The sequence below is a fragment of the Mesoplodon bidens genome, assembly GCF_964165515.1.
Source record: "Mesoplodon bidens genome assembly, chromosome: 17".
NCBI classification, from domain to species: Eukaryota; Metazoa; Chordata; class Mammalia; order Artiodactyla; family Ziphiidae; genus Mesoplodon; species Mesoplodon bidens.
Genome location: NC_138174.1, coordinates 49,933,267 through 49,960,680, shown reverse-complemented (window position 1 = coordinate 49,960,680; position 27,414 = coordinate 49,933,267). Strand labels below are relative to the sequence as shown.

The window sequence follows — 27,414 nt, the reverse complement described above, 5'->3', positions numbered from 1 at the left end:
AATTTCCATTTAATATGGGGACTGTAGAACTAGGTCTGGGGGGCAATAACAAAGGCTTAATTTTGGACATTATATTGGTAAGCTACTGTTGCATAGCAAACCACCCCAAAAGTTAATGACTTCAAACAAGCACTCTTTCACTCACAGTTCTGTGGGTTAGCAGAGTAGGCTGCGTTCAGCTGGGTAGTTGTTGTGATGTTGCCTGGGATCCTTCATGCATCTGTAGGTCAGCCAGGTATTTTTTTCATTGGGGACTGGCTGGCATGAAAAGGGTGACTAGGCCAAATATCTCTTGTCATTCAGTGGGCTAACCTGGGTTTGTTTGCATGGACATTGCAGGATTCTGCGAAAACAAAAACATGCACAGTCTTTTGAGGCTTAGGCTTGACACTGACACAGCATCACATATGCCATACTCTGTTGGTCAAAGCAGGACACTTATATTCAAGGATGGAGAAATAGACTTCACTTCTTGATTAGAGTTGCTGCAAAGGGGCATGGTACAGGGATAGGAATAATTGTCACCGTGTTTGCAAATGATCAGATATGTTAAGTTTGAGGTTCCTTTTAAGTCCAGTGGAGATATCAAGTTGAGATCGATGTAAGACCCTGGAGTTCATGGGAACTGTCTGTGCAGGACACATAAGTTGGGAGTTCACTGGCTTATAGCAGAATAATTTGAGAGTTGCCCTAAGGGTGGATTAAAGCAGCAGGAAAGTAGGTATAGGGAGAAAAGAGAAGATGCCTAAAGACTGAGCGCTGGGGCACTTCAGGGTTTAGACATGGGAGAGGGGAGGAGAAATCAGCAAAAGAGACTGACAAGTGGCCATAGAAATAGGAGGAAAACCGAGTCAGTGTGGTGTTTCTAGAAGCCAAATGAAGAAAGTATTTCAAGGAAATAGTGACAAGGTGTATCAGATGTTGCTGATGGGTCAGGTAAAGTGAGGATTGAGAATGGACCATTGGATTTAGCAATGTGGAGGTCACTGATGATCTTGATGAGAGCAACTCTAGTCGGATGAGATGCCAAAGCTCCATTAGAGTGGGTTCAAGAGAAAGGTGGGAAGAGAAATTGGAGACAGTTGTTATAGATAAATTTGTCAAGTTTTACTGTAAAGGGAAGGAAAACACATAAAGTGAAACCAAGGCAGAGGATGTGAGATCTAGAGAGATTTTTGTTTGGTTTGGTTTTTAATGGGGAAAAGGTAACATCAGGGTTGTTTTTTAATGAGAATGATCCAATAGAGAGGAAAATTGCCAGTGCAGGAGAGAGGGGAGGATTGCTGGAACAGTATTCATCCGTGGGAGAGGGGATGGGATGTAGTGCAAAGGGGAAACGTTGGCCAAGTAGGAGCAGAAATAGGTGATCCATCATAACAGGAGAGGAAAGAGTGTGTAGTGTTAGCAGCTTGAGAATGTTGTCCATTTGTTTTTTGTTTTGTTTGTTTTCTCAGTAAAATAGGAAGCCATCATCAGCTCAGAGTTAGCATGGGGCAAGTGTTGGTGGTTTGAGGAAAGAGAGATATGAAATGGTAATCGCTAACACATGGCAGTCATTTACCACATAACAGGCACCATTTTAACCACTTCAAATGAATCAACTCATTTGCTTATGTTAGGAAACATGATTCACTTGAGAAACTTCACGTGTTTGTAGCTTAGAGTGTTAGTGTCCTAGTGGCAGTTTCTTACACTAGAGAGGGCGGGGCCACATCATGAAGGGTCTTGTAAGCCACTCTTAGTAGTTTAGACTTTATCCTGTGAGTAAAGTGAGTAAAATGGAGGGAGCAGATGGAGGCATATATAGTTCTGCAGAATTTTAAACAAAAATAATGATATGCTCAGTCTTACATTTGTGAAAGACAACTAAAAATATTATGAAAACGGTTCTGGAGAAAGGGAGAGCGTTAGAGGCAGGGATTCCAGAGAAGAGCTGAGTAGGGCTTATACTAAGGTAAATTACAGTGGACGTATAGAAGAAGGGACAAGCTTAGAAACACGTAGGCAGTAAAATTGTACAGGACTTGCTAATCACAGTTGAAGGAGCCAGTCTAGAATGGCGTCCAGTTTTCTGTCTTTGTTTTGAAAGATTATATGCTTACCTAATGCCAATACACAGAATTAAAAGCAGATTTTAAGAAAAAATGAGTTCGGTTGGGTAACTTTGCCTCCAGTAAGCTGTAATATAATTCGAATGTGAGAAGCATACTTAGCATTTCCATAACTGAAGATGGCATTGTTGACTGACAGTTTGAAAATACATCATTACAGATTTTCATCCATCTTCCATTCCGCATTTGTATCATATGGATGAATGTTATATTCTAGTGAAAAGCTTATTTCTATTTTAGCCTTAATTTGGAAATTTTGTTCTAGCTGTCATTCTTTTATAATTCATTTAGTATACTAACATTTATATAAGTAAATTTTAGTTCCTATTCTGTGTCTTAAGCTCTTTTTCTTCTGATACATTTAGTAGGATTCCACATTCTGTTAGTGCTTATACATATCTACATTTATGTGTGTATATATTTTTTAAGATATAGAAAGAAACCTAATTCTATAGATCCTTCACAAACAATGATAATGACATTTTGTCAAGTTTACAGTAGAACAGCAGGAACAGTGTTTCTGACTTTCTTCACTCAATTTAAACCCTGGTAATTGTACATTTGCATTCTTCTCTGAATAGTACTACAGATACTTTGACAAATAGACTCTTAACACAGGCAGTAAATGGTTAAGCTTAACTTATAATTCAGATATTCTGGAAATTACTTCTTTTAAAACTATTTATTTCTAAAAATATAAAAAACTAGTTTATTGGTTATTGAGGAGACAATATATAAACTATACCTTCACCCTGGCCAAAAGATGTGAGCAACCAAACAACATGCAGATAAGAAATAAGTACAATTAAGTGTAAGTATTATTCCCACGTCTGTCTATTGATGTTTTGGAGGATTGAGAATAAGGTGATAGTGATGATAATTACGTCCTCTAGCCAGCAGCTGCCCGGACTGACAGCTTTAAATGCACATTCACTGGGTATAATCCGAAGAAAATGAAAACACTTACTTGAAAAGATACACGCACTCCAGTGTTCATAGCAGCATTGTTTATAATTGCCAAGGTATGGAAGCAACCTAAGTGCCATCAACAGATGAATGGATGAAGAAGATCATTACTTCATTGTTGACTCAAACCTGAAAGAGTATACGCCCCTTTCTAAATCTCAGAACTGCACTTTTGTGTACTGCCACCAGATGGTGACAGGTGCCTTGATTCTTCCAGTGTATTGTCCCAATAACAAGGTCAAGGTCCTGATACAGCAAAACCACAGTTTGTCTTTGTCCAACTGAAATGAGGATGCTTTCCTTATTAAAAAGAAAAGTTATACTGTTTTATTATTATCATTAGCCTAGGGAATAATTTTTTTAAATACAATTTACAATGAGCTCAGAGTTTCTATGACCAGAGGCTGAATGAAGTACCCCAGGGAACTTGATACTCGGGATTTAAAACAAAGAAAACAAAGAATAAATGACATGTAAAGAACCGTATTGTTAATAAGGGGATACTTTATACCAAACAAACAACGTTGACTTCAAATGAATACTGGAGGAAAAAATCCAGCTTTTTATATTGTTTTAAACATTATTCTCCTTAGTTAACTATATTATGACAAAAAAATCAAAATTCTACAGGCATTAATTTAATAATTGATTGTTTTATCTATAAAGCAAGGTAAAAAGGAGCATGATTAATCCTCATCAGATGTCTAAAAGTTGATCAGTTTTTTCTTCTGTGCATAGATAGCAAAGTATCTCTTAAGGATTACTTCCCTTTTTAAATTGAAAGATATAAATCTTTTTAAAAGTTAACTATTTCAAAGTATTTTAAACATGAGCTTGTGAAAATTAAATGTCTAGAACAAGTGTTGTGTGAATTCACAGCTTACTGTACTTAGGCATTTAACAGTAACCTTTTGTAGACTTTCAAAAGATGTTTATTTCATCTTATTCACTCTGAATCACACCTAGGAATCCAGTCTCTTTAGGTTTTGTAACATACTGGAAAGACTTCAAGGATGATTTGGCTTCAAAACTTTTTCCAGGAGTTTGTCCTTAAACCTCTAACATCTTATCTAATAAGTGTCCATGTAGTTTTGTACTTTTATGTTACGGGTGCTTTTAGTTAAGATAGTATCTGATTTCCTGCTCCTGTGTCCTCCTGCAAACCCAGTCTTCACAGATTTTAGTGACCAAGCTGCGAGACTGTATCCTTACATTGGCAGTTTGAATCGTCCTTGAATTCCAATCAAAAGCTGGCACTCTCCTAACTGACATTTTCAGTGAGAGTTGCAGAGTAAGTATTATATGAGATTGAAATAGCATAAGACCTCATTTTGCAGCTCCTGGTGCCTTTGAGTTTTACACACTTTAAAAAGAAGAATGTTCAAAAATGTTAAAATTTTAACATTTCTTTAACTTAGAGGAACATGACTTGTTGGCATGTGTCTCCATCCCTCCATCCACTCCTACCATTCTCTCTTGAACCAACTACAGGGTTGAAATTGAAGTTGTCCTTATCCACAGAAATTGCTGTATTCAGTTTTTGACTTTTGTTTTGCTAAGTTCAACTGTCAGTTCTAAGATTTCTTTTTTTTTTTTTTTTTTTTTGGCGGTACGCGGGCCTCTCACTGTTGTGGCCTTTCCGGTTGCGGAGCACAGGCTTCGGACGCGCAGGCTCAATGGCCATGGCTCACGGGCCTAGCCGCTCCGCGGCATGTGGGATTTTCCCAGACCGGGGCACGAACCCGTGTCCCCTGCATCGGCAGGCATACTCTCAATGACTGCGCCACCAGGGGAGCCCCTAAGATTTCATTTTACTTGCTCTGTTGTCAGTGTTTGACAGGATTGATCTTTCTCTTTTCCTTGAAACGCCTTCTTCCTTTGCCTGCTGGATGTCTCCTACCTCAGCTGTTCATGTCCAGTCTCTTTTCTACATCCTCCTCTATTCTGTATTCCTAGGACTGTCCCAGGGCTTTGGTCTCTTCTAGGCCTTGCTACCTAAGTTGTCTTATCCAGGCATGGAGTATTACCCAAAATCTGTGTGCTTATTACTCTCAGGTTTATCACCGCTCCATCTAGGGTGTATTTGTTCATTGTCTCTCTCCTTTTACTGGAAGATAAGTTCCATAAGAGTAGGGACTTCATTTCTGTTCATCATTTTATGCTCGATTCCTAGGACAATGTCTGACACATAATACATACTCAGTACCTTATATGGAAGGATTCTTGGTTTTATGAATAGTTCATCTTTAATCTTGGCCATAGTAATGAATCCGTCAACTATTACTTTTTCTGTTTTGAGAAAAGTGTGTGTTGTATTCATTTTTTTAATTTCAATAATGTTAAGAAAGTTATCTCCTTATTACCTGAATTTATTTCAGCTCACTTGATTACATTTATTTTCATTGCCATGAGTTAAAATTTTAAATAGTGGATTTATTTTCAGATTTAGATAGAGATTTTTTTTTTAGCATACTGCTTTTGAAAGACCACTTTAAAGGTTCTGTTAATTTTTTGAAAAGTAATTTTTTTAAATTTTAAGCACTTCATTTTCTGCATGGTGAATCATTAAGGTGTCTAACATTTCCAGTGACTTGTAAGTCTTTTTTGCTTTGTTTGTGTTGTGAGACTTTTTATAAACAGAATTTGGTATCTCAGTAATAAGATCGACAAAACAAACACTAACTATTGGGATTAGCACTAACATTTTTTACTGAGGATGGACTCAGAAAAGTAGTTGACCATAAATGTCAACTTGGGTCCATTCTGAGATACATACTGGAAAAATTATAGTCATGTGTCCATACAGAAAACCAGGTGACAATAGGTTAAACTGTAAGTAACATCTCTTTATCTCCCACTATTTACAAAAAAAAAAATTACTTATAAACTTTCATTTATAAGTAAGTGAGCACCAAATTAAAGAAAACTGAGTTAAAGAAATATTAGTCTGAAAAGAAATGCTCAAATTTGATTTATCAGTGCTATGAATGTTATTTAACTTTTAGGCTAATACATTTGGCGCTGTCGTTATTAGTCTAAATTAATTAATTTGACCTTTGTATTCAGTTTTTAATTTTAGAGAAATAATAAACTTGCTGGAAAATTTAGCAGAATATAAACTTTTTGATAAGTTAGTAGTCGCGCATACCATTTGAAATGCTTTGTTTCTGCTTGTGTTCTCTGCTAAATTTTTTTTCCATTGAATCTGTGCTGCTTCTTTGCCAATGTTTTCCACTGTAGAATCTCCATCTCGCAACCTTGCTTCTCGTGAGCGCATTTACAAAAATTATGGTGTAGCTGGGCCTGCCTCTGCTCTCTCATCTCTGTCTCACAAACTGAAGGGTGGGTATGCGTGCCTTCACGGATGGGCCATTCTTAATAAACCTAGGAGGTTTCAAGAAAGAAGTTTTAGTTCACCTCAGTCATTTTCATCTCATTCCATTTAAGATTAAAGTTTATAATTTTATTTAAAATTTGATATTTTGGGGTAATTTGTGATGTATCTGTTCAATATTTATTAGTTATCCTAATTGATATGCCTGTTTACTATGTGTAGGTTAAATAGAACTCTTGCTTAATCTCAAACCTATATGAGATATTAAATAAAATAAGTATGTAGAAATAAATGCCTTTGGGGAATTGTAACACCATTATTACCAGAACGAGGTGGTACATGTGTAAGCCATAAAGCACATTGTGATCTATAAGAATATAGTATCTCATGTGACAGGTTAGTCTTCAACTCATTTTTTCTGTTAGGTAATGTAAAAATCATTTTCCTGTTTTAGTTTTTTTTATGAGAAACAGTTTGATAATTAAATTCTTTAGTTTACCTTAGTTTTCAGGGCTGTCCTGTCTGGCATGAGTCATCCTTATAGTATTTTCTTAGCTGCTTAGTTTTAATACTTTAAACTTAGAAATGTTTAAACTATTGACAATTGATAAAATGCCAGACAATTTTAAAATATGCTCTGGTCCTATAAAATACTGTAGATACCTAGTCACATATTTTTGTCTTAGTGTAATGTTTAATTAAACTTTTAAAAACTTGTATTCCTAGAAATGAGTAAAACAGTTTTACATTTCTCCTTTGTACAGTTGACAGTGATACTATATAATATTGTAGTATAATTATAGAACCTGATCTCTGTAGTATATAGTCTTGTGTAACCTGATATATAGTATATACTATGGCATATCATATTACAGTAGAGTATTATATTATGATTATATTATAGGGTGGTATTATATAAACTTTTATTTATAATTTTGGCATAAAAATATGCAGGTTATTAATGAATACCTAATATTTAATATTTTTACTAATCTGTTTGAAGGTACTAAATTTTTATCCTGTCCTGTATTATTTTTTCTTTAGAATCTTTTGAGATTAAAAAAGTGTCCATTATTGCTTAAACTTACATATGATAAACATTAAACAAAATTAAGTGACGAATGTGAAAGTATTTACGATCTAAAGCTTTTTAACAGATTGTGTTGATATTTATTGATACTTAAAGCAGCCACATGACCAATTTTAGTAATACTTACTGCAAGCCTCAAAACTTGAAACCCAAATGAAGAAGATAAACATCAGTTAGTATGTGGGTTTACCACACTTCACTAACTTGACGTATTTGTTTTTTAAAAATATATGAAATATATTTTGGAAAAGTAAATTTTTTCAGCAGGATTTAATTGTAATCTGACATCTTGGGAAGAAATAATTTTGCATTATTTATGTGCCTAGACTCCAACAGGTATTCAGCTGTCTCCACTTACAGATCTTAAAAAAATATTCACCATTACTTGAAGCATAGAAATAAGGTATACAGCTGCCCATACTCTCTGGCCCTCTCTATATAACAAACATTTTTGCTAGCATATGACAGGTGGTGTTCCTGATATTTGGAAGATTCAATTGTTTAGCCAGTCACAGTGGAGATTTCCTTTATGAGGAATTGTGCATCATTAATTACAAAGCAAACCTCTTTCAGTTCACGAACTAATCTTGTAGAGAGAGGGGTGCCAAATATTAAAGATTTACTGCTTATTAGTCTAGATTCAGCATTATGTATGGTTCAGCTCATGAAATAAATGTGATGATGAAGGCATTCCCAGCTGTCAGAGTAATAACGAAAACTAGTGCTCCAGACATCAGTCACTCCAAATTAGTGGCCAGGACTAAGCTGATGCTTGATTCTACCAAATACAATATATTGGTTTATAAAATCTGACCCTCACACAACAATGGCTACTGTCGCCTCTTGCCCTGTGGCCGTGGGAGCCATAAAAGTAAAAAATGAGAATCTGAAGATTTGTGACTAGCAGAAAGGAAAGAAACTAAGAAAACAGGAATTTGTTTGCTCATTTAACAAAAACACTTACTATGCTGACCCATTCTTGACATGACATCAGTGGAGTGTAGTAATGAGCAAAACTACCAGCCCTTGCAGGCCTTCCATGAGGAGGCAGATGCCATGGCAAAGCTCTCTTGACGTATAGGCAACTAGGCTGTGACTCTACACACACACTGCAAGCAAGCCCCAAAACACGTTTCTACTTTATCCACATTTGTTCATATCCCTGTAAAAAGGAAAAAGAAAGAACTACAGTGTAACCAGAGTCATCTCTGGTTTTTACTAAGTATCCTTCTTCAAAAAATATAAATGCTTCTAGCAAGGTTTATGGATTTTCAGTTTTTCATGTCACTTGAATCACTTCAGTCAGGTTGCTTTCCTCCTAACAGTGAACTAGTATCACTTGCACTGAGGGTAGAAGTTTTGATTTTAGGGAGGAAAGATAATCTTGAAGGTTGTACCAGGGACTGACAGCAAAGACGACCTGGCTCTAAAGCCTCAAAGGAAAGCGTTAAGTAGTAGGAAGGAGAGACACTGAATGAGGGCCAGGATGCCAAAAGCAAGTGGTGCTCATGTAGAAACATCTAATGCTTTACCTAGGAAAGAGCAAGATTATTTTTCTTTTTATCTTTTTTGTTTCTTATTCTCCTGACTCCTTGTTGAAAGGCCCCAGAATTCAGACTTGTAATTCTAATTCTGAGGATCCCACCATTTTTCTTCTTCAAGCTCTGAGTTCTAACCAGCTAAACTTATGAACTAAATAAGCTGTTAGAACATAACCTCTTTACACATAACAGACTGCCTGCATTACATGTAATTAAATAATAGCTTTAGGGCACTCATACATTAATTATAAATTATTCTAATCCAAACATTAGAATATTAGAATTATAAAATGATATAATAGAAATTTGACGAGAATTCCCCCTTTTTTCTTTATTCTTGAAGTATTTTTGTCTGTGACAAGCAATACAAATTTTTTTAGCTATGTTTTCTTATTTCATTGTTTAGTGGCTAAATCATCAGTAAGTTATAATTATATTAACAAGTTTCACTATGAAATGGACCATACAGGTGACCGAGGAAGCATCTCAACATCTCCTAGACCAGTCTGTACATCAGGAAAATCAGAACTGTCCTCCAAACACAGCAGAACACTGAAACCCGAGGGACGTATGAGCCGGACTACTGCTGACCAGAAGAAGCAGAGGGGTACAGAAGGGCTGTCGGCTAGTGAATCTCTCATGTTGAAATCCGATGCTGCAAAGTTGAGGTCAGATTCTCACAGTAGGTCATTATCCCCCAACCATAACACCTTGCAGACACTAAAATCTGATGGGAAGATGTCTTCTAGCTTCAGAGCCGAATCCCCAGGACCAGGTTCTCGGTCATCATCTCCTAAGCCAAAGACTCTCCCAGCCAGTAGGTCTAGCCCATCCAGTGCTAGCTCTACACGCTCCTCCTCACCGCATGATAAAACTCTACCTCAGAAAAGCACTGCTCCTGTTAAGACGAAACTTGATCCTCCTCGGGAACGGTCCAAATCGGACTCTTACACCCTTGATCCAGATACCCTCCGCAAGAAGAAAATGCCCCTCACAGAACCATTAAGGGGACGATCAACGTCACCGAAACCAAAACCAGTACCAAAGGATTCGAAAGACTCCCCTGCATCCGAAAATAGAGCTCCTTCTCCCCATGTGGTACAAGAAAACCTCCACAGTGAGGTGGTTGAAGTCTGCACTTCAAGTACTTTAAAAACGAATAGCCTAACAGACAGCACCTGTGATGAAAGCAGTGAATTTAAGAGTGTGGATGAAGGTCCAAATAAAGTTCATTTCAGCATAGGAAAAGCACCACTGAAAGATGAACAGGAAACGAGAGCATCCCCCAAAACAAGTCGGAAATGTGCTAATAGGCACACCAGGCCCAAGAAGGAGAAATCTAGCTTTCTCTTCAAAGGAGATGGATCCAAACCTTTAGAGCCAGCCAAGCAAGCCATGTCCCCTTCCGTGGCCGAGTGTGCCAGAGCCGTCTTTGCCTCTTTCCTGTGGCACGAAGGCATAGTGCACGATGCAATGGCTTGTTCTTCTTTCTTAAAATTTAATCCTGAACTTTCCAAAGAACATGCTCCTATAAGAAGTAGTTTAAGCAGCCAGCAGCCTACAGAAGAAAAGGAAACCAAATTAAAAAATAGACACTCATTGGAAATATCATCTGCACTGAATATGTTTAATATTGCACCTCATGGACCAGATATATCTAAAATGGGCAGTATCAACAAAAATAAGGTATTGTCCATGCTTAAGGAACCTCCTCTGCATGAAAAATGTGAAGACGGGAAAACTGAGGCCACTTTTGAAACGTCCATGCATCACCCAATGAAGTCTAAGTCTCCTCTTCCCCTGACTCTGCAACATTTAGTGGCTTTTTGGGAAGACATCTCTTTGGCTACTATCAAAGCAGCTTCCCAGAATATGATTTTTCCAAGTCCTGGTTCTTGTGCAGTCCTTAAAAAGAAAGAGTGTGAGAAAGAGAATAAAAAGGCCAAAAAAGAAAAAAAGAAAAAGGAAAAGACAGAAGTTCGGCCCAGAGGTAATTTGTTTGGTGAAATGGCCCAGCTGGCGGTAGGAGGACCAGAGAAGGACACCATCTGTGAGCTCTGTGGAGAGTCACATCCATACCCAGTGACATACCACATGAGACAGGCTCACCCAGGTAAGTGATGTTATTGAATATATGTAAGTACTTTGTGTAGAAAAACAAATTAGGTCACTTTGACTTAAGCTGTTCCATGAATTATGTTAAAGTACAGGGAAACTTCTGCCCGGAATTTATAGTGTCTTACAATGTAATTTTTAAAGTGCTTTATCAATACAGTATAGGGTTTATGAAAAATAGGTAAAGAAATCTAATAGTATGGTGGTAAGGCAATCTAGTACTATTTCATTTTAATGTATCACATTCTGAGATATTGTTAACTTTTTAAATATTTTATGTGTTACCCAAAGGATGCTGTTAAGGTGTCTCACCCAGTAGAAATAAGGACATGTCCATTCACACAACAGAAATAAGGACATGTCCATACACACAGGAAAGATCACAACATTAGGTCTCCTTTGATTGTATTGTTTTCCTGTTCAGAATTGCAAATTCAATTAGATTATACTGATTTCTTTGGGCATTTTCCTGTGGAAGAGATACTAACTGTTTCATCAGAAGACAGTTTTATGTTTTAGGTAAATGTAACGATTTCTGTAACAATTAATATTCCAAAATTCACTTATTATGGATTTGGGTAAATGTTTTTCTCTTCCTACATATTACACTGCAACCTTTTGTAAAATACATGATTTGTAAAACATATTATTCTCACAGAGTGTTTTATACCTAATACCTGTCTTCTTCAATTTTTTTAGCATACTTAAATAAATCTGTATGTACCCGTATCTTAACAGTTCTTCTCATCTGCCTGTATAGAGTATCGTCAGTATTTTGGGCATCGTTTACTTGATTACTTTTGGTTACACCTTCAATTTTGCTGCTATAATTAACAGCCCAGGTGGCGGTTAGATATTTGCTTCAGTATTTTGCTTACTTTGAAAAGGAAAAGTTGTCATTTATGTACAGGCGGCAAAGAGCAAACTATTAAGGACACTTAAAGTGTTAAATTTTTATTTATGTTCTTACTTCAAGGTTGTGGCCGGTATGCTGGTGGACAAGGTTACAATAGCATTGGGCATTTTTGTGGAGGATGGGCTGGTAACTGTGGTGATGGTGGCATAGGGGGAAGCACGTGGTACCTGGTGTGCGATCGCTGTAGAGAAAAATACCTCCGTGAAAAACAGGCTGCTGCAAGGGAGAAGGTATTTTTATTTTGTTCTGGCTGTGCTGTTAGTGATCAGAATAAACCTTATAAAAATCTCTTTTTATGATCATATTATTAGACAACTCCACATAATTGATATTAAAGATCAACCTTCATAACAGGAATAATATATAAATTTAATTTATGTACCAGGTCAGCTGTTTTTAATTACAAAAACAAATTATATCTTGGGATAACACAAAACAGCTCTCCTGTAGCATACATACCTTATTGACAGATGTTTACTGCATAATTTATTATTAATTTGTCTGCTATTGTACACATATATATAGCTTTCCCTCTTCACCTTTATCTCTCTTAACTCTCTCTTTCTCTTTTTCCTTTTCTTTTTCTACTCTTTATCTCCTCTCTCTTTTTCTTTTCCTGGAAAGTCAGGATCATTCACACTAGTGACACACCTAGGTAAAAATATTTGCCAAATATACATACACATGCACGCACACACAGATTATTTACTCTTTTATTTAGATAACCACATTTAGATTTTACTACTTAGGTTTTTTAACTTTCCCAAGGAAAGAGAAAAATGTAGTTTGCATTTGATATAAATTAGTTTTAATAAGTTCAGGAGAAGCATGAAGTGAATGTTGTTTTTGGGAATCACTATTACTATTTTAAAGCAGTTCTACAGTGTTTAATAATTTTTATTGGAAATTCGAAATATTTAGGTTAAGAAATTTAAGATTTGAATAGAAGTAGGAAAAGATCCCTACAAATTTTCTTCTCAGGTCAAACAATCTAGGAGGAAGCCATTGCAAGTCAAGACTCCTCGTGCCTTGCCCACTATGGAAGCTCACCAAGTGATTAAAGCAAACGCCCTCTTCCTGCTGTCCCTGAGCAGCGCGGCCGAACCAAGCATTCTGTGTTACCATCCTACAAAGCCATTCCAGTCTCAGCTTCCCAGCGTGAAAGAGGGCATTTCTGAGGATCTTCCGGTTAAAATGCCTTGTCTCTACCTGCAGACATTAGCTAGGTAATATAACTCGGCTGTTGTTTTTTAAATCACTTTGGATTCACCGCTACTGTTTAATATCATGCCCTGAATTTCCACACTACAGTACATATTGTATACAGTAAAGTGACCTCCAGGAATTTATTTTCTGAGTTGCCTTAACTCAGAAATATGACTGGTAGAGGTATAAACTTTAGAGTAGTAGGTATTTGAAAACATATGTAAATACTATGTTGATTTGTATTATTATTAATACATAGTATGTCTTAGTAAGACTTCTGCTCTCTTTTACTCTTTGCTAGGCAGACGTCAGTGTGTTAATAGTGGGAAATGCTAAAATGGAAGTAAACCGATATTTGCTATCCAAAATCTGTCATTTTTCAAATTCTTCATTCTATTAGCGTTTAAATTTTGGTTAGCTGAGTACCAGCTTTGTGTTACACTCAGATGAGTATAATGAAATCCTGACGTCGTGTGTTCACACTCTGGTGGAGGCAGATATGTAAAGGAAACACTTAACATGTTACGTGAGGAGGACTTACGACAGAAGTGTGTATAGAATACTGTCACAGCATAAGAGGTAGAGAGTACCTGAGTCTTGCCAAGGAAGAAAGGAGAGGTGTCCCAGAGGAGCCGACAGTTCAGCAGTCTTGAAGGATAACTAGAAATCAGTCAAGCAGGAAATGAGAGGAAAGCAGCTCCTGACATAAACCACATATGTGAGGATGCAAATGAAATAGCATTACCCATTTAAGGAATACAGGCTTATTAAAGTATTGGTTACCAGGAGAAATGTATGAAGTGGTGTTTCCCAAGACCAGGTAATGCGTGGCTCTGTAGCCCATGCTAAGGTTGGATTTTATCCCATTGAGGAAACAGTGGATAAAGAAGAATGTTAAACAAGGAGATGCATGAACTGGTTTGCAGCTGGAAGATCACTCTGCTGCTAATGTGGAAACCAGATCCAAGGGCGTAAGTGAAGATGGAGAGAAGCCTGTTAACAGTGTACTGTTTTTCCTATATTGGGCTTTGCTGGTGCAACCCATATGTTCATGCATTGCACACTGATACTCTAAAACAGCCTTGCATAGGCCAAATTCAGATTTTTTTCATCAGCGGACAAATGAAGATTTCTAGAAATCGCCTGCTGCCGTGGCTTACCAACCAACAGTTCCATTTTGAGAAGCAGAGTTATGTAGTTTGTTTGTTTGTTTTTGTACTTATTATTCAATAAAATGAGTGGGAAACAAAAATGAAAATGTGAGACTGAGTACATTTGGGACTGCGGAGGAAGTCATCAGACATGCCAAGTACAGCAAGCCTTCAGCTTCCGTCACCTGTTTACTGTCCTTAGTTAGACTAGTACCTCTCTGTTCCAGTTTGAAAAGGGTAGAATCAAATGGTAAAACATGTAAAAAATGCTGGCATACTCTAATTATGGATTTTATATTTTTAGCCCTGTGGGGAATAGATATCCCTGTAACCCATGGAACATTTCATATATCTAATCTTTTTCAAATTTCACTCTTAAAAAACAAACAAACAAAAAAATGGTCACCGCCTGTGCTTTAGTGGTCCATGCAAGAAATGTCATGAGCCTGAAGCAAGGCAGTGATGATGGGGAACAAGAAGGGGAATAGTGAGAGGGAACCTGGTATCCACAGGCCTAAGTGACTGGTCGTGGTCGAGGGCTGAGCCTGCTGTGACACCGAGACACCTAGAGAGCTGGTGGGATCACTCACTGAAGCTAGAAGTTAGAAAAGTTCTAAAAAGGAGAGAAAAGAAATTCAATTTTGGATTTGAAATGTTTATGGTACCAGGAATATCTATGTGTAAAATTATCAGACTTTTATCTCCTTTGGCTTACATCTACAACTATTTGAATACTTTAATCCTCAGTTACAGACTTAATGAGTTGCTTTTACTTTTACGAAGGAGATTAAAAGTAGAAAGTTATCTGTATTGCCATCATACTTTTTGAGCTATTCGGTTTGATTTAATGCAGGCATCATCATGAAAATTTTGTGGGTTATCAAGATGACAACCTATTCCAGGATGAGATGAGGTACCTGCGTTCAACATCTGTACCTGCCCCGTACATATCAGTAACTCCTGATGCGAGTCCTAATGTATTTGAAGAGCCAGAGAGCAACATGAAGTCCATGCCACCCAGGTATTTGAGTTATTGTCTTTCTGTTGAGTCCAGTGTTTGGTGGAAGAAAGACTGTAAGCTAGAAGAGAATGCCCTAGAAGTTCTTTCATACATACCTCCATCTCGGGAAGGAAGTCGTGTCAACTCTGCTAACTATTAGAGCAGTAAGAAAAAGCATGCATTCATGAATCAGGTAAGGTCCTTGATAGCAGAGGCAGATCCAGTTGGAGAGAAAAGATCAACTAGTGAAGTAATAAAGGATTCCATTTCCATTGTGTATTATATCATTTAGTGCTGTAGTAAATCAGACTAGAGAAAGGTCACTTTGAGGCAGTACTTAGAGAAGGTTTCATGGGAGATATAGCACTGAAAGTAGATCTTGAGCTTCTTGGATTATTACTTGCAGAGCTCCCCCCGGCCCCACCCTACCCCCTTATAGTATCAGAGTAAAGGGCTTCTTGAAAACTGAAGAGAAGCATATATATATAATGCAGAAAGAAACAGGGTACCACTGAGAGTTTTTAGAGGAGGAATGACATGGTACAAATGCAGAAATAGTCTCATAGTGTCAGCTGAGAAGCTGAACATTTCGATCAAAGATTTCAGCTGTGTGTGTGGAATTGGATTGTGTTGGCAATGGTTGTTAAAGACAGATGGGTAAAGGAAATATTTTGGAGGAAAAATCAGTGTGACTTGTTGAGTGACTGGATAATGAAAAGGATCAGTTTAGGATAGCATCAAGAGTTCAGGCATGAGTAACTGTGAACATGATGTCATTAGAAAGGTAACCTTTGGGTTTTCTTGTGTTGCTTGAGTTTCTCCACAAGCTTGATCAATTTTATAAGAACAAGTCACTATTTTTTAGGTTGTACAGCAATTTTTTACGTTGATAGGTAAACTTCCTCTAAAAGCAGAAAAGGTGTCTTGTGCTTTATAGTAACACCATATATAAAGTGAATTAAATTAACATATCCCTATATTCTGGTCATTCTGGAGCCAAACAGTGGAAACTGACATCCAGGCACCTTTACCCCAGTTAGTTATCATCATTAACTAAATGATTAAAGAGTCAAATTAAAGAGTTAACATTTATAACATTTATAATTAAATGTTTAATATAATTTATAATTAATTTAATTATATTAATTATATTAATTAATATTAATATTATATATATTATATAATTATATATAATATATTATATATTATAATAATATATAATATAATAATAATTGATTAAATATATTTAATTAAATTTAATATAATTAAATTTAACATTTATAATTAAAGAAGTAACATTTATCATCTGTTCAAACAAGAATGTGCACACACTTAGGTAGTGAGGAAAGAAAATGGCCAGGGAGTTAGCCACTTACTAGAAAGTATATAAGCTTTACTGAGGGACATAGGATTTTTAACCTGGCTTGAACGATGGAAAAGAAACAACTCTAGAACTCAGGGTGAGAGCAAAAATAGCCCAATATGGAATGAGGTGACAGAGAAAAGAATACATGAAAAGAATAGTTTATAAATTTGCCTTAGAAAGTAAAGAACGGTATTTCTCTTTTTTTATAAAATGTCTCAATAAAGGAAATTATATAACCATCTTAATACTTTTTCAAGTGCTTTTTAATGCCGCTATAGTAAATAGAAAATTGTTGGTTTCCTAAAGCCCACATGAAAACCATTGAGTTCTCATATGGATGTAAGTATAATATAACTGACACTGGAATTCAGTTTGTCACCTGTCAGTACACTTTGGTGCAGCCATGCTCTGGATAGGGCTTTGGGCAGCACCCCCAAAGAATGAGAAACCTCACAGAACACTCAGCACCAAAGGAAAATTGCGTCCTTTCACTTTCCATTTTATTAGGTCTCTGTATGTACATATCCTTTTTCTTTCTATTCAGTGCTGTTATGAATATATCTGCCTGATTTTCCTGAATATCATGACACACGTCTTCCACCACGGTGCTTTTGATTCTGAAAGGAGCTTAGAACATTTGAAGCCTTTTCTTCTTTTTTATTTGAAATGCAAAGTAGATTTAAGAAAACTGAAAGTTTTAAGATGCAGTTCTGAAATCAGTCAAAATGTGGCTACATTTGGAAAGATCAAATTGTGATTTAAAGAGAGATTGTCAAGTTGGCTTTGAATTTGTATTCTTCCACATGAAATACGGGTTCCCGTATTTGACTACACTATTAAAAACTAAATAAACATAGTTGTCCCGTCATTCACTTTTTTTCTCTTGAGTTTTTATCTGTCACCTTGTTCTGTCTGCAGTTTGGAAACCAGTCCCATAACTGATACTGATCTTGCCAAGAGGACTGTCTTCCAAAGGTCATACTCAGTTGTTGCTTCTGAATATGATAAACAGCACTCCATTTTACCTGCACGGGTTAAAGCCATTCCTAGAAGAAGAGTTAACAGTGGAGACACTGGTAAGTATAAAATAAAAGAGAAGATTGAGTGATCCAAATGGTTTTATTTGTAGATATTGTTTTAATCTAATTTTTTTTTTTTTTTTTTTTTTTCTGGTACGCGGGCCTCTCACTGCTGTGGCCCCTCCTGTTGCGGAGCACAGGCTCCGGACGTGCAGGCTCAGCAGCCATGGCTCAGGGGCCCAGCCGCTCCGCGGCATGTGGGATCTTCCCAGACCAGGGCAAGAACCCGTGTCCCCTGCATCGGCAGGCAGACTCTCAACCACTGCACCACCAGGGAAGCCCTAAAATTGAATTTTTGAAGGCAGAGAAATGGATTAATTTTAAATTGTGGTAGACATTCCTTTTATGTGACTTAGCCATAAATGTGCCTCTCTAAATTGCACATCTCAGTTGGAAGAGACACCCAGAGATCATCCAGTGTTATTTAAGAATAAATTGACCTTTAAAGTACATTACTTGTTAGATGTCTAAGCCAAATATTGCTACCAGTCTCCCTTCCACTAAGCTTCAGTGAACCAGCAGGTCCAGTGACTTAACACTTTCACAGTGATCTTCCCACTCGCAATAGAAGCTTATAACTCCTGTAGCTACTACCACTCAAATAGATAATAAAAACTGGGGATATGGCTAGCTCTTAATCAGTAAAAATGTTAGATAATCTGGACCAGTTGGTATCAACAGTCTCAAACTGGGGCTGATTGATTCTGTCTCAAGAATAAAGAAACCCAAGGAAAAAAAGGATAATGTGTTAATGATTTATTAGGCCGACCACTTACTAAATGAAGATCTGACCTAATATTTATAGGTAAATAATTATGTATCTTATTGAAGATCTTCAAGGAAAATATTGAGGATAAATCAAGTATTAATGATTTATAGGTTCATTCAACAAGTATTTCTGAGCTCTTATTGAGGTACCATTTGTTATAAAGCAGTCCTGTAGAAAATGATGGGGATAAGATGTAGATTCCATTTAGGGAGAAAATAAATCACTTCGTGTTTAGTGTTTTAGAAAGCATGAACTTTAGATTCAGACCTGCAAAAATAAAAACAAAAAAACCGCAAAGACTCTAAAGTGAATAAGCTAGATACTATTCATTAATATCTTCTTAAATACATTAATCATATGTATTACCTATAAAAGTTAATAATTTTCTTTTTTTTTTTTTTTCCTTTAAATAGAAGTTGGTTCTTCCCTCTTGAGACATCCATCTCCTGAGCTTTCCCGGCTAATCTCAGCCCACAGCTCTCTTTCCAAAGGAGAACGAAATTTCCAGTGGCCAGTTTTAGCCTTTGTTATACAGCATCATGATCTGGAAGGTCTTGAAATAGCAATGAAACAGGCCTTAAGGAAATCTGCTTGTCGAGTTTTTGCTATGGAGGTAAGAATACATTAATAGGATTATTGATTCATTCATCATACAGTTCATGTGATGATTCTATTTAATGATGTCACTTTTCTACCAAACAAATTGTGACAAATTAAGAGACTTAAGTGAATAGAAAATATCATGTTCACAACAAAATTAAACTCAAGTTTATGAATATAAATGAATTTAGAGTTTCATAGTTAAGTGCTCTAAAAAACTTTATTTCTGCATTGCTTCATTATTTGAATCCTGATAATATCTTTTTAAAAAAGCTTTTTGTAATCACAGAGTCTTTTCAGTTAGAATAATCCTGCAAAGGGGATGAAAAGTGAGCTTTTGAGTTGTAAATTTAACAGTAATAACTTATCTGAGTCTCTGGAAATGGATTGCTATATATCATAGACTTGTATATAATAAATTTTTTTTCTTTATCATGGGTAGGAGGTAACCTGCCATTTCATCAGTGGGAGCAATATGAGTATATTTAAGTAAATGGTAGCTTGTGTAGAACTTAAGAAACATTCCGTGTTGATCCTGAATGCAAGTTGGAAAAAAAATGTGCATGGGTAAATTAATATGAAGACAAATTTTTGAAATAAAAAGTATTTTGGGAGAGTATTTTGGTATTGTATTTCATAAGTATTATTTTCCCTATTACTATTAATTTTTTAATTAGGCCCAAAATTATTGACTGTGTAAGTTCAGTGTACTTTCAGTGAAATGAAGATCAGACCTCCTAGTATCTTTCCTTAAAAGACTTAGTCCAGGAAGTTTCTTTGTTTCTGAATAAGAGAAGTCCTGCTATGTTCACTCATATATTTTCTTTTTATCTTGGACTTATTTAACCATCATTTATTCAGGCTTTCAACTGGCTTCTGTGTAATGTCATCCAAACAACTTCTCTCCATGATATTCTGTGGCATTTTGTGGCATCACTGACTCCTGCTCCAGTGGAACCAGAAGAAGAAGAGGATGAGGAAAATAAAACAAACAAAGAAAATGCAGAACAAGTAAGTGAGGTTCTTGGTTTTTTAATTGTCCATATTTTTATAGAAGAGTAGAACTACTTTCAGATAGTGCAGTAATTTTCATGAGGTCGTTCACAGATTATATAACCTAAAGACAGGAATAAAATTTCAGTGCTATGAGCAACATATTAACTATGCTGAGTGAAAGTCTTCTGTCTCCAAAAACGCTGTCAGTCAGTTCTGATTTCTCACTAGCCATCACTGTCTCGAAGCAATCAGCTGCAAGATAAACACTATCACAGTGCAGTATAAGACAGATAAACAGGGCAACATTATTACAGAGAAGATCAGTCTACTTTACAACATTACTGTAAGGTACAGAGCGTGAAAATGATACTGTGTAGGGACATGAAATTCAAAAGTCTTTGGCTAGAAGGGACTTGTATTTCATAGGAGGCAGCCTGTATCATGGAAAAGCATTGAACTTGGACCCTGGAAGCCTGGATTCCAGCCCCATTTCCACCTCTGTAGCTGTGACTTGTGGGCCTCATTTCTATTTCTAGAATAAAAAAGTAGAGGACTAAATCCTCCATTTAAAAGACTGTCAGAATAGGCAGAAAAAAACAAAAGCTAGATACAGTTTATAAGCATCACATCTAAAACATAAGGATAGAAGAAGATTAAAAGTAGAAGAAGATATACTGGGTAAATTCAAACCAAAATTAGCTAGTTGAACATCAGAAAAAAACAGACTTCAAGACATAATTATCACTAGGGATAAAGAGGCTTTCTACAAAATGGTAAGAGTAGCTCCGTGTAGTTAGCGTAGGTTTGTAGTTAATAATATAGCCTTTAAAGAAGTAAAAATCAGCAGAGCTGCAAGGAAAAACAGAAAAAAAAATCCACAATTACAGTGTGAGATTATCACGCATTCACAAGAGCTGTCTATTCCTGTGTAACAAACCTCCCCAGAACCCAGGGGATGAAAACGCTTGCTTATTGGCTTACAGCTCTGTGGGTCAGCAATTTGGGTGAGGCTCAACTGAAGGGAACGGCTCATTTCTGCTAGTAGACTAGTGAGTACACTGGAATTGATACTCACATGTGGCATTTATTTGTTTGGTGATTTTATTTATAGGTGACCTTATCACTTTTTCCCTTAAAATAATACAAACATAAATAGTTAATCTTAACGGATGCCTTGGGTATGGTTTGATTTTGTTTACGTTTCTGTTACATGAGTATCCTTAAAGTATACATTTTTTTGTGTGGGGAAAACTCCTTCCAGCAGACAAATGGATCAACTTGTTTTCAATTTCTGTCTTAGGAGAAAGATACAAGAGTATGTGAACATCCACTCTCAGATATAGTGATCGCAGGGGAAGCTGCTCATCCTTTACCACATACATTTCACCGCTTGCTTCAAACGATCTCTGATCTTATGATGTCTCTCCCCAGCGGCAGTTCATTACAGCAAATGGCCCTGAGGTAATCTTATATCTAAGTATTGTAGGTACCCTGGAAAAGGGATTTTGTGGAGTAGTCAAAGCACAAAATGCTTGAAAGACCTCTTTAAATAGTAAGATAGAAAGAATACCTGCATTATGTGAATGGTTCCCTCATGACTGTCATAATTTAGAATTGTCCTTCTTCTTAGTTCATGCCTGTTGGCCCCTCTGTAAAACATGGGTAATATACTACTTAGTCCTCTAAATTATCACAGTCTGTAACAGTCTTCCTCACTTTCCCCTCTCTTCTACCCGAAATCACGTCAGTGCTACTCAACAGTAGAGTCTTAAATGTCACAAAAAGGGAGAGGGAATGAAATCTCAAAAACAGAAATCAAAATAGGATTTTGAATTGAAAAGAATATCAAGAGAAACAGAGCCTAGTCATATGCAGCCAATCCTAAAACTACATTGAAGAGCATCGCCTCCTTTTAAGTCCAGACCTGCTGAGATTCAACATTACTTTTACATTGTGGACCTTGTCATTAGAGCCATGTACTAGACTACACATATAAATAAATCCTCCACTGATTTTTATAAGAAATAGGTTGAAGGAGTGATTTTGGCTACCCACATCCCTAACGATAAGACCAGCAGAGAGGAGATTTTGTTTCCTCCTCACAAGATTTTTGAAGTACAAAGTGTGTTATACTATGATGGATTAGTACAGAATTGTAAGACATACATTTAAGAGGCTTTTATCGTTGGGGTAACACTTGTCTACAAAACTGATTTATTACCTTTTTTGCTTCTGTAACCTTGACCTTCATGTATCCAGTTTGAAAACGGGTGAACTTTCCTTAGAATTTATATTGTTCGAAAGAATGACCTTTATTTCTCACACACACACACACACACACACACACACACACACACACACACACACACACACACACACACACACACACAAAATAGAATGAATAAAAGCCAGTAGAAGGCTTCTCTGGTGGCGCAGTGGTTGAGAGTCTGCCTGCCGATGCAGGGGACGCGGGTTCGTGCCCTGGTCCGGGAAGATCCCTCATGCCACGGAGTGGCTGGGCCTGTGAGCCATGGCCGCTGAGCCTGCGCATCTGGAACCTGTGCTCCGCAACGGGAGAGGCCACAACAGTGAGAGGCCCGCGTACCGCAAAAAAAAAAAAAAAAAAAAGCCAGTAGAAATAATTTTGTTTCTTGAATTTTTAAAATTTGTATTTTTTGTACCTAGAGCATTAAGATTTCTTGAAATATTAGCTACAGAGTGCTTTTTTCCAGGAATTCCTTAGAGATTCCCGAAAAAGAATTTTTTAATGTATTACTTTTGCCTTTTTAGATGCTGGAGTCTGAAATTCAAGCAATCTGATCACCAGTTCCTCCATCAGAGCAACGTCTTTCATCACATTAACAATATTTTGTCAAAATCAGATGATGGAGACAGTGAAGAGAGTTTCAGCATCAGCATACAGTCTGGCTTTGAAGCTATGAGTCAGGTCAGTTACTTAGCATTGTTACTACTCAACGATGTATTGAAGGAGAAACTGAAAATTACTTCTAAATAATTTGACTCTTACTGTTATTTCTTGTCTCATGTCTGTTCGTTTTATTATCATGGGAGATGTCCATTTGAGTGTTATAATTATGTATATTTGTTTCTGGTAGGAATTATGCATTGTAATGTGCTTAAAGGACCTAACCAGCATTGTTGACATAAAAACTTCTAGCCGACCTGCCATGATTGGCAGTTTGACAGATGGTTCCACAGAAACCTTCTGGGAATCAGGAGATGAGGATAAAAACAAAACTAAGAACGTCACCATCAACTGTGTGAAAGGAATCAATGCCCGCTATGTATCTGTTCATGTGGACAATTCCCGAGATCTTGGGGTAAGAAAGGAAACTTAATTTGTGGTTCGTTAGCTCTTTTCAGACCTTAATTTATCATGCAGTCTCATTTCTGAGTTTTAGCAAAGAGATTTTCATCTGGAATTCACCAACCAAACTATATTTTTATAGTTCTAAAATAAATCTTACATCTAAAAATAGATGAATATGACTGGGAGCACTGTGGAATACCAATTCTAAGAAAAGGTCTGATTACAAATATACCATGGCTATAGCTAAGCAATATAAATATCCATTCCATGATTTTTTACCTCCATGCCCCCTGTTCAGGCTATTTCTTTGGCCTGGAAGTCCTCTCCTTAAACTCTGCTTTTCATATCCTTCCCAAATCTAAGACCTGATAGACAAATCCTCTCCCAGTACCTCATCTATAAAAATTACCCTTTCTCTCCTCTGGGTTCTTTTTTATATTACTCTGATGGCACTTAATACACTTTGACTGATAGTGTAATTAGCTTTCAGTTTTTTGGCGGGGGGGATACGCGGGCCTCTCACCGCTGTGGCCTCTTCCGTTGCGGAGCACAGGCTCCGGACACGCAGGCCCAGCGGCCACGGCCCACGGGCCCAGCCGCTCCGTGGCACGTGGGATCCTCCCAGACCTGGGCACAAAGCCGTGTCCCTTGCATCGACAGGCGGACTCTCAACCACTGCGTCACCAGGGAAGCCCTAGCTTTCAGTTTTTAATCCTCACCCCCGGCCATCATGAGGGAATTGGGGGAGGTTCCTGGACTAACCTAAGTAATCATACTTTATGTTCTCCCTAGCTCTAGCCTGTCTACATGTTTCCACTGAATTGAGCACTCTTCTACAAAAAGCACTGAAGAGGAAAAAGCATCCTATTTCCTTGAGTGTTCAGAGCGGAGAAAAAAGTAGCACCAACTACAAAACTCCCACGCTTTTACCCCATTCCTGGGGAAGAATACTTCTTGGTATTTTTTTCCCTCTGAATGGAAGTGGCTTGCTAGCAGATACAGTATTAATAAGTCCCCTTGGGCCATTGCCAAGCTGCTCTGATCCCATTTGTGTATTTCCTTTCCCAGGGACAGCCAAAGTGACGGGTGTGGGTCTCCTGTCTGGAGCACGCCAACCACAGAAGTTCAGTGTGCAGTCAGAGCACTCCTTGCCGTCCACGGTCACCCCAGCTTCTGTCCATCAGCTCAGATTGAATAAGGAATAAAGGCTTAGCTAATATATCACTAGCTTACCTCCTCTTGAGACCCAACAGTTCAGTTGGTACAACTACTTTATCTTACTTGAAAGTCAAGTATAACAAATCAAAACATTTTTCTGTCAGGAACTCACTGCTCAGTACAGTGTTATCTTCGATGCATGTTGTAAGCTAGGACACACTTTTGCCTCTAAACAGTGGTTGCACTCAATTTGACATTTTTGTCTTTTATGAGAGATAATCATGATAATATTCATTTTTAAAAGCCTCAGTATGTATGCTGACATCAGCTTTTCTTTTAGGAAACCTCCTCTGATTTATATGCATCATTAGGACTTACATACCTCTGTGTCCCTGCAGCCTGCCCATCACACTGCCTTAAACACAGCACTTGTTGATTTGAATTGCATCAGCCTATAGCACTTAAAGTATGCAGCTCTCCAAGGAATTAGTATGTCAGTCTCTTTCTTGATGTGCTTGGCATAAAACTTACTCAAACTTAAGGTCTCTGGCTCTAGTACCAGTGTGACTCTTTTCAGTACTTAAAGGTATTGAATTTCTTTTGATATTTTACTTTGTGTGTTAATGTTCCTTCCCTAGTTTGACAAGGATCTCGAGGGGATAGAACCCATCCCTCTCATATATCCTTCTCCAAGTCCCTAAGGCCATGTGGGTCTATCATGATACTCACAAGTATTTGTTGCCTAAGCTACCTGTCTTCCTCCTTTTTACAGCCGGAAACAATGAGAATAATGTGATAAAAATGGCACATGAGTAGCAAGGCAAGTTGCTGAAAGGCTTCATGAGAAAGATAGAATTTAAATGATTAGACTTTGGATGAAAAGAGGGAATGCCAACCTCCTCTCTCAGAGCCCATAGAGAAGGGCTGAAACGTGAGATTCAAGATGGAGTTTGTGAGAATAAGAAGACTGGAGTTGTAGGAACTGTCGTTGGTTGGACAGATGGAATGAAGTCAGTTCGGAAGGATCGTAAAAGACAGGCAGAAGAGTTGATGTTATATTGATAGGCTGTAAGAAATCACTGTCAGTTCTGGAGCCAGTCACATGGCATAGTAACTATTTTGAATTGTTTATTTTAGAATAAAGTTACCTCGATGACCTTCTTAACTGGCAAAGCAGTAGAAGATTTGTGCAGAATAAAGCAGGTAATTAAAACTTTGTCATTAAATGTTTTACTGCCCGGGGAGAAATTTTTTCTTCTCAGTCTCCACTGTTGAGTTCTACTTTTGGCAAGCCACCCAAGTACAAGTATTATAGGAAATTGTCTATTTACAAAACACTAAATTGGCAAATGGTCCATGTATAGGAATAGTTAAAACCATCTCTGTTCTAAACATCTTACCCATTATTTCCCTGAATCTCCCTAGTGATGAGCAGGTACACCGTGCTATAGCCCTCTACCCTGACTCCTGCTCCCCTGCGGAGACTCAGGGTGCCTTAAAATTCATCATAGATCTGCTTCACAACTGTCACCTTGATTCACCCACACTTCAGGTTGAAATGTAGGTTGTTGTCGTGTAGCTTGAAAATCTTTCAGTTACAACACTGCCACTGTATCCAGGTTGAAAGTCAATTTACAAACCAACTCTAGAAACAAGTTAAGTTCTATTTGGGCATGTGACCGAGATTCTGTATAAACTCACTTACTTGTGAGTGAATAGTGTCAAAAACCATTTTACAGTACACTGGAATTTAATCCTTGAAAAAAAGTTGTATTCTCAATGAAATATACTGAAATAAGTAATGACCAGTGTGAATTTACATATTATATAATTTTTCTTCAAAAGTAAAATATATTAAATAACTAACTGCACAGCAAAAATCCTTGCTTTAAATGTGCTTTCATGTGAAGATGCACAAAACAGGACTTCATTACAGTCAGTGTAGGTACAGTCATGTAAATTGTTTGCAGGGGTTTCACTTACATAACTTGTGCTCGGAAGCCATATAGTAAGCAGACCTGCATTTTAATTCTCAACTCCATCACTTACTAGATGTCTGCCATCTGTGTTAATTAACCTCACTTTCTTCATCTGTAGCTACTAGAGTATTATCCTCACAAGGTTTAAATAAGATAATCAGTGTGAAATAATCTAATAAGCTTTTCTGTGGGTACAATTATTTGTTATTTGAGCTTGCTGTTATTAATACAAAGTCTAGGACAGTGATAAAACAGTAGTACACCTGTGTCAGGTTTCTATCCCTTTTCTTCTCTCCTAGGTTGATCTGGATTCCAGGCACATTGGTTGGGTAACAAGTGAACTTCCAGGAGGGGATAATCACATCATCAAAATTGAATTAAAGGGCCCAGAAAATACACTGAGAGTTCGACAAGTTAAGGTTCTGGGCTGGAAGGATGGCGAAAGCACAAAAATTGCTGGCCAGATTTCAGCCAGTGTGGCCCAGCAAAGGAACTGTGAAGCTGAGACTCTACGAGTGTTCAGACTTATTACATCACAAGTGAGTGTCCTTACTACACATTTTCTAGCACAGGATAAATTGAAATAATATACCACTTCAACAGTAATATCAAAGGTTAACAAAATATTTTGGAAAGCTTGTTAGAGATTGCTGGCTACAAACGTGGCCCGTTTTTTTTCTTCTCAAAGCCCTGAATTCTTGTATTT

General features: G+C 37.2%; 1 protein-coding gene across 13 annotated transcripts in view; it reads left to right on the top strand.

Moving 5' to 3' along the window:
* The window catches only part of MYCBP2 (MYC binding protein 2), a 266,977-nt gene that overhangs the window by 209,493 nt on the left and 30,070 nt on the right, over positions 1-27,414 (top strand). For all 13 annotated transcript variants that reach the window (XM_081214828.1, XM_081214825.1, XM_081214831.1 and 10 more), the window contains 12 exons: positions 9,512-11,155; positions 12,134-12,303; positions 13,055-13,299; positions 15,284-15,451; positions 17,715-17,872; positions 19,058-19,257; positions 20,106-20,255; positions 21,541-21,701; positions 23,031-23,187; positions 23,357-23,581; positions 25,867-25,932; positions 27,008-27,247. In XM_081214828.1, the coding sequence (XP_081070954.1) occupies positions 9,512-11,155; positions 12,134-12,303; positions 13,055-13,299; positions 15,284-15,451; positions 17,715-17,872; positions 19,058-19,257; positions 20,106-20,255; positions 21,541-21,701; positions 23,031-23,187; positions 23,357-23,581; positions 25,867-25,932; positions 27,008-27,247 (3,584 nt within the window). The remainder of the gene's footprint in view (positions 1-9,511; positions 11,156-12,133; positions 12,304-13,054; positions 13,300-15,283; positions 15,452-17,714; positions 17,873-19,057; positions 19,258-20,105; positions 20,256-21,540; positions 21,702-23,030; positions 23,188-23,356; positions 23,582-25,866; positions 25,933-27,007; positions 27,248-27,414) is intronic.